General features: G+C 39.3%; 1 protein-coding gene across 1 annotated transcript; it reads left to right on the top strand.

Moving 5' to 3' along the window:
* Nucleotides 1–7,129: 7,129 nt before the first annotated feature.
* Nucleotides 7,130–7,615, top strand: LOC132057754 (uncharacterized). Its single transcript, XM_059450354.1, has one exon. It carries the CDS (start codon nucleotides 7,130–7,132, stop codon nucleotides 7,613–7,615), a length of 486 nt encoding a protein of 161 aa, XP_059306337.1.
* The last annotated feature ends 644 nt before the right edge of the window (nucleotides 7,616–8,259 follow it).

Raw genomic sequence — 8,259 nt, forward strand, 5'->3', positions numbered from 1 at the left:
GATTTTATACTATTGCAAATTTTATTTGGTTTGAAAAAAAACGAAAGGCATGTTTGTTTTACGAAAAATTTTCATTACGTGCGTATGTTATGTTTTGTGGGCCCAGTATGGGTATGGATATTACGATAGTCAGCGGGTTCGCTCGGCCCTAGGTAAGGGTCGGGTGCCCATCACACCCTATCGGAAATTGGGGTGTGACAGTATCGATGAGCTATTGGGTGGACCATCATAGATATTTGAGGGATTCCCTCCAAAATTTATGAATATAAAATCCAACTTGAAGAAGATAGTTTGCCAAGTGTGAAGAACCAAAGGAGATTGAATCCAACAATGCAAGAGGTGGTAAAAAAGAAAATCATCAAGTGGTTGGATATTGGGGTTGTCTACCCCGTTGCGAATAGCCCATGGGTTAGGTCGGTTCAATGTGTTCCAAAAAAGAGTGCCATGACAGTTGTGCCAAATGAGAAGAATGAGCTCATTTCAATGAGAACGGTTACCGGGTGGAGAATGTGTATGGATTATTAGAAACTCAACACCACGACTTGCAAATACCATTCCCCTATGCCTTTTATTGATCAAATGCTTGATCGGTTAGCGGGAAGGTCTTAGTATTATTTCTTGGATGGGTATTCCGGCTACAACTAAATCAACATTGCTTTAGAAGACCAAGAGAAGACAACATTCAGTTGCCCCTATGAGATCTTTGCTTTTAGCCGAATGCCATTTGGGTTATGCAATGCCCCCACTAATTTCCAAAGGTGTATGATGTCCATTTTCTCCGACATGGTTGAGGACTTCTTGGAGGTCTTCATGGATGATTTTTTGGTTGTTGGTGACTCTTTTGATGATTGTCTTGACCATCTTTGTCAAGTGCTCAAGCAGTGTGAAGACACCAATCTTGTACTTAATTGGGAGAAATGTCATTTCATGGTGAAGGAAGGAATTTTCCTTGGTCATAAATCATTTCATGGTGAAGGAAGGAATTTTCCTTGGTCATAAAATCTCCGAAAAGGGAATTGAGGTCGATAAAGCAAAAAATTAACGTTATTGACAAGCTTCCTGCACTTATTTCCATCAAAGGAGTTCAAAGCTTTTGAGGCATGCCGGATTCTATCCGCAATTCATCACAGACTTCTCAAAGATAGCCAATCCTATGTGTAAGCTTCTTGAAAAAGAGGCTAAGTTATGTTTGATCAGAAGTGCCTTAAGGCATTTGAAGAATTGAAGGAAAGGCTCACATCGGCTCCCATTATTATTTCTTTCGATTGGTCACTACCCTTTGAACTCATGTGTGATGCTAGTGGGTTTGGTATTGGAGCGGTGCTTGGTCAAAGGCACAAAAAGATCATGCATATGATATATTATGCTAGCAAAACACTTAATGGAACCCAAATGAACTACACAGTGACCGAGCAAGAGTGGCTTGCTATTGTGTATGCCTTAGAAAAAATTTTGGCCTACCTATTGAGATCCAATCGGCGATGTACACCAATCATGTCGTGTTGTGCTATTTTATGATGAAGAAGAATGCAAAGCCAAGATTGATTAGATGGGTTCTCTTGTTGCAGCAATTTGACTTTGAAGTCAAAGATTGAAAGGGTTTGGAGAATCAAGTTGTGGATCATCTTTCTAGACTTGAGAAAGTCGAGAGATCTTGAACTTGATGATGCCTTCCCGGATGAACAACTCCTGGCCTTCTTTTGTGAGATAGCTCCATGGTACACCGATATTGCCAACTCTTGGTCACCTGTCTTATTCCCGATGAAGTTAAATCTTATCAAAAGAAGAAGTTTTTGTGGGATTATTGATACTACTATTGGTATGAGCCTTAATTGTTCCAAATATGTGATGACAACATCATTCGGCGTTGTTTCTCTGAAGATAAAGTGATGCCGATCCTATAGGTTTGTCATGGCTCTCCGTTTGGGAGTCATCATGGTGGATATGGAATGGTGGCCAAGGTGCTTGAGTGTGTCTATTATTGGCCCACCATTTATCATGATGCAAATTTGATGGCAAGATCTTGTGACCAATGCCAAAGGCAAGGGTCAATTGCAAAAAGGCATGAGATGCCTTTAAACTTTGTGATGGAGGTAGAGAAAGCTCTTTGATGTTTGGGGGCTTGATTTCATGGGTTTCCCTTTGTGAGCTCTTGTGGTATGAAGTATATTTTAGTGGCCGTTGATTATGTCTCCAAATGGCTAGAAGTGTGGCTTTGCCCAACAATGAGGCGAGGCGTGTCACGGGTTTCTTGAAGAAGAACATCTTTAATTGCTTTGGCACCCCAAGGGCCATTATTAGTGATGGTGGTTCTCATTTTTGCAACAACGCCTTTGCAGGATTGCTAGAGAAGTATGGTGTCAAGCACAAGGCGGCCTCACCATATCATCCTCAAACTACTGGCCAAGTGGAGGTCTCTAATATGGAGATAAAGATTATCTTAGCCAAATAGTAAATGAAAATCAAACCAATTGGTCCCGGAAGCTATATGATGATCTTTGGGCTTATAGAATGGCATTCAAAATTCCTATTGGGACTTCACCTTACCGGTTGGTTTTTGTAAGGCTTGTCGTTTGCCGAATGAGCTCGAACGTAAATCCATGTGGGCGTTGAAGAAGCTCAATCCTGATAAACCGAGGCTATCAAGCTTCGGGTATCTCAACTCAATGAGTTGGATGAGTTTTGATTCCATGCGTATGAAAGTGCGGCCGTGTACAAAGAAAGGATGAAACACTACCATGAAAAAAAGATCTTGAAGTGAGATTTCCAAGCCAGTAATTTGGTCCTATTGTTCAATTAAAGGTTGAAGATCTTTTCGGGCAAACTTAAGTCCAAACGGTCTGGTCCTTTGAATTGGTGTCTGGAGATGGGACTCGAACTTTTAAAGTGAATGGCCAAAGGGTGAAGCACTACCTTGGTGCTGTTGATAGAGACCAAATTGTTGATAGATTTCGTCTAAAAGAAGGCCCTATGCCCGACTCTATGTGAAGTGGTAAAATCATCGTTCCATGACATTAAATTAAGAGCTTCTTGGGAAGCAACCCAAGTTTATTTTTATGTCGTGTGAATTTTGTTTTGTACTGTTTAGATGTTTGTCTGTGTGCTAGACAAAAGATCAAGGGAAATGAGGCAAAAGGAAGAAATATGTGAAAAATTGCAGGTTCAGCTCAATTATGGACCGTAAAACCCACCATAAAAATAAGTTACGGTCCCTAAATTGAACCGTAAGAGGGAGGTTGAAAATAAGCTTACTGGAAATGGGATCAAGTTACGCCAAATAAAATGGGCCGTAAAAAAATTCGACGGTCGGTATGTTTTACAAGCCGTACTTTGTCATCATCACGTCAATAATGACCATAGGTAAGTCGCGTAACTGGGACTGTAAATCCCAGTTACAGAGCATAACTTGACCGTAAAAGTCAGGCATCGGTTTAAATACCTAACCCAACCTCACCGCTCCCAGTCTTCACAAATTCAAAACGCTCCCTCTCGTCTCCAGCTTAACCGTAGATCATTCCCTTCCCTTTAACTACCCATTACTACATCTCATCATTTCATGTAACGACCCGCTCGGTTGTTTAAAGAGTTGTGCTTTGTTTGGTGTGTCTTCAATTCCAGAAGCTCAATTATATTTGTAACACAATTGAAATTTCTAAAGTGTTTAAGGCCTAACAAGAGATTTAGCACGTGCTAATTAATTCATCTTTTGCATGCCAATAGAATCCATGATATTAAATAATATAGTGGAAAGGTTAAAACATGTGTACTATATAGTTTGGAAATGTATTGGCTATGGCTACAGTGGATGGGCTTATCAATATTTGATAATCTACATTTATAACCTTGTTTGGACGTGTCCTTAAGGTATTTAACACATATAACTATTCTAGTTGCTGCATATTTGATTATATAGTAATGGACCATTAATTTGTTGAGGTTAAAGTAAGTGTTTTCTTAAAAAGGTCTTAAATTAATAAATGTGGAGAGACCAATCTTTGCTTCGATATTTTACTGTGGCAGTGATGTGCCTTGAAATTACAGCACATATGATGCTTTTTGACTATAAGTCGTACTTGTTTTTAAGCAAGTTTGTGTTGTTTTGATGTGTTTTTGTTATGTTTCAGGAAAATGACTACTAAATGGACAAAACAAGGAATTTTCACTGAAGTATGTACATTTTGTAGAAGTACGGGCCGTACATATTTGTACGTCCTGTACAAGTATCATGTACCTCGATGGCAAGAAATAGAACACCTCTATTGTGGAAGATGATGTACGGGCAAAAAGGACGGGACGTACTTTGAAGTATGGCCCGTACATTTAGCCCGTACTAGGTGACCTAACTTGCAAACGAGCAGCTCATACATTTATTGTACTGGACATACTTAATTGTACGTCCCGTACTTTATTCCATCAAGGGAAGTTTTGTCTTAAGGAAGATTCCGAGTTTTGGACCTTATAAATAGTTTATCATAGGGTTTTATGTATCATTCATTATCAGTTTTAGACTTTATTCTCATAGCATTGAATACTCTTGGTTGAAGCTTTTGAGGACAAGATTTATCTTTTCCATCTTACTTTTCATCAATTGTAAGCATCAATGACTTTTACAAACCTTTATTTTGCAATTAATACCATGAGTAGCTAATTTCTCTACTAAGGTTGTGAACCTAAGGATGGGTGTTATGTGAATGGGTCTTTCCTATTGATATATGTATAATGGATTGTTAGGGTTTATTTATTCTTCGGTCTTCATTCATAATTGATGGTTGCAAACATCAATTTAAGTCATAAACTTTGCTTTACTTGGGTAAGTGAGTAGGGTTTGGTACGGATAAATAACAAGAACTCGAGGCGTTAACCCTCGTTTAATAAATTCTCTTAGAAATAAGATGAGTTTACTTGGCACATATTAATCGTTCTTCATATACACTCTTTAATATTTGGAAAAATCATAAAGAGAAATACTTTATAACTATTGGGAAATATTAGGGAGTCAAGTAGAGATTAAGTGCATTCATACAACAATCCATTAGAAGTATATCATATTAAGACCCAGAGCATTACACTTCATCTAAAGGGGACACAACCTTGGTTTTCTTTTATCCATTTATTATAACCAAAAGTAATTAGTTAGCAATTAGTTAGTAAACAACCAATCTTCTACAAACTCAGCGGAATACTAAACTAGACCGCAAGAAAGTACTCTATGACTTTCGTAACCTTTTCAAACCATATTCCTTGTGGGATTCGACCCCAACCTAGTTGGGTTACTATATTTGACATTGTCTGCTTTACGCCATTTGATCGGTGCAATTTGAGCGTATCAAATTTTGGCGGCGTTGCAGGGGAATACGATTTTGAAAATTATTAAATAGTTTGTGCTTTACTTAAAGTCTTTTTCTATTCCATCACACCTTGTTTGCTGTTTACTGTGAACCAGCTGATCATGAACAATAGAGGAGGATGTGGAGCAGGTGGTAATAGGGGTTTGCAAGCGCAAGATCCACCAGTGGTAGTGGAGGTTGAGAATGTCTTCACGAATATGCTAGACGCGGTGGAATATGCATCTGCTATTGTTACACCTAGGGTGAATGTTGCAAACTGCAAGATTGACTCCATTATCTACCAATTGCTCAAACTTGAGGGATATTTTCGGAACCCTACCAACGATAACCCTCATCAACATTTCAAGAATTTCGTGGGTGTGTGTGCCCAACATATGTGGAATGTTATTCCAGATGATGCTATTCGGCCAAGAGTTTTCAAATAGCCTTTAGCTGGTGAAGCAAGAGTTTGGTTTGAGAAGCTACCCCACAATAGTATTCATACGTGGGGAGAGTTGGTTGCTATTTTTCTCAAGAAGTGGTTTCCGCGAAGCAAGAAATCTCAAATTCGTGACAAGATATATGATTTCAAATAGCTTCCGGGGGAATCACTATTTTAATCTTAGGAGAGATTCAAGGAATATTTGCAGAAGTCTCCAAATCAGGGTTTTCCAGAGCATATATTGATGGAGAACTTCTATAGAGGGCTAGATCCATTGACACAAGCAGTGGCGAACAATGCAGCTCATGGGTGTTTTATGGACAAGACCTATACCCGAATCACTTAATTGCTTGATAAGCTTACTACTCACAATCAAGCCTGGCATTTGGGTGGTACTGACAATGTAGCCTATGGAGCTCCAATGATCCATAATATTGTGAAGGAGAATCAAGAGACTCAGCAGACTCTAGCTCAGATAGCAACCAATATTTCTTTGCAGGCAAATAGACTTGATGAAAGGGAAGCGAAGAAACTTAATGTTGTTGAACAAGTTCCGGGAATGCCCAAGGGAATGTGACAAGTTCAAGATGGTCCATATCAAGAGGGGCCTCCTATGCAGTATGAAAATGCTAACAATGTTAATAACTCTCAACGGGGTTACCAAAGGCAGAACTACCAAGGAGGCTATCAGAATTGGAATCATAATCAATGGAGACCTCAACAGGGACGAGGTAATTATAACAATAACTATGGTGGATTGAACCAAGGAAACTACAACAACAACAATAATTTTGGAAATAGAAGTTCAAATCACTATATTTCACCAAAGGGTCAGTCGAATGAGCAAGGGAGTTCTAAGTTGGAGAGCATGCTTGAGAAGGTGCTAGACAACCAAAAAAAAGCAGATGGAACATTAAAGGGGCTGACTAAAACTGTAGGATCTCACACTACTTCTATTCAGAAGCTCGAGTCGCAGATGTGAGATATTTTCAGAGAACAACACCTTCAACAGAAGGGAGGGCTTCCTAGTGACACTATTTCAAATTCGAAGAGTGGTGGAGGTAATTCTTATGAGAGGTGTGCTGCTATTAGCACTCAGAGTGGGAAACTACTTCAAAGTGCAGAAAAGAAGGGGATTAATCTCGAGCCAATTGCTGAAGAAGAAGAGGCACAATCTGATATACCAACAATTATTGATGAGGTCCAGACAGAAGTTCTTATTCCTAAGCAGGTTGCTAATATTCCGGACAGTTCTAAAAAGCATGAAGGCAGTAGCGACACTAGCAAAGCAATAGTTAAAGGGGCTCTTCGCCCATTGACCCAACTATTTAAATCTACACCTCTCTTTCCACATAGGTAGATGAAGAAGACTGAGGATGCTAAGTGTCAAATGTTCTATGATCAGTTGAAGCAGCTATTGATGAGCATTCTTTTTCTTGATGCCTTCCAAGAGATGCCAGGTTTTGTGAACTATTTGAAGGAGTTGTTGACAAAGAAGAGACCTATCAAACATGTCACTGTGAGTCTGACTCATCGTGTTAGTTCTATCATATCTACAACCAGTGTTCAGAAGATAGAGGATCCAGGGTCCTTTACTATTCCATGTTCTGTTGGTCACCATGATTTTGCCCGTGCTTTATGTGATAATGGGGCTAACATTGACCTCATGCCGCTTGCTATCTATAAGGAATCAGGGTTAGGAATGCCTAGACCTACCACCATGCGACTACAGAATGCCGATAGATCTATAAAGAGGCTAATTGGGGTTGTTGATGATGTGCTTATTCGAGTTGGCGAATTCCTTCTACCGGTAGATTTCGTAATTCTTGATTATGCTGTTGATTGAGATATACCTATTATGAAGGGGATACCTTTCCTTGCCACGGGAAGGGCTCATAGAGAAGAACGAGATCAAGTTTCGTGTTAATGATGAAGAGGTGACTTTTCAAGCTAGCAAGGGAATGAAGCTACCGAGTGCTTACGAAAGCATTTCGGTTATTGATGCCATTGATGTGATAGATGAGGCTGTTGAATTTAAAATGTATGAAGAATGTTTGGGTGAGGCTCTAGCAACCATATTGGTGAACTTTGATGCTGATGATATGGAAGGTTACGTGGAGATTGTTAATTCTCTTGTGGGGTTAGGTTCCTACTCTTACTGTTACACCTCGAAAAATTTTCCGTTGTTGCGCAGTGAATAGACTAGCGAAGAGTATGAAGCATATGATATTTCGATAAGTAAGAAATAGCATTTGATGACCTCAAGTAAGATTTCAAAAACATTCGATGTTAGACGAGAAAGATTGCCAAGAGAAGGCAAGGCTTACGATAAGCATCAGAAAGAATTTATGAGTAATGAGTTAATGGTGACTTAAAGATATTCCAAGGAAGAGTTATAACGTCCCTTAGATTGGTATTAAGGTGTTAGACAAGTGCCAAGAAGGTTTCATAAGGATTGGAGATCAAACGAGTCGACGACAACAAGATCGG

The sequence above is a fragment of the Lycium ferocissimum genome, chromosome 5, assembly GCF_029784015.1.
Source record: "Lycium ferocissimum isolate CSIRO_LF1 chromosome 5, AGI_CSIRO_Lferr_CH_V1, whole genome shotgun sequence".
In the NCBI taxonomy this organism is placed as follows: Eukaryota; Viridiplantae; Streptophyta; class Magnoliopsida; order Solanales; family Solanaceae; genus Lycium; species Lycium ferocissimum.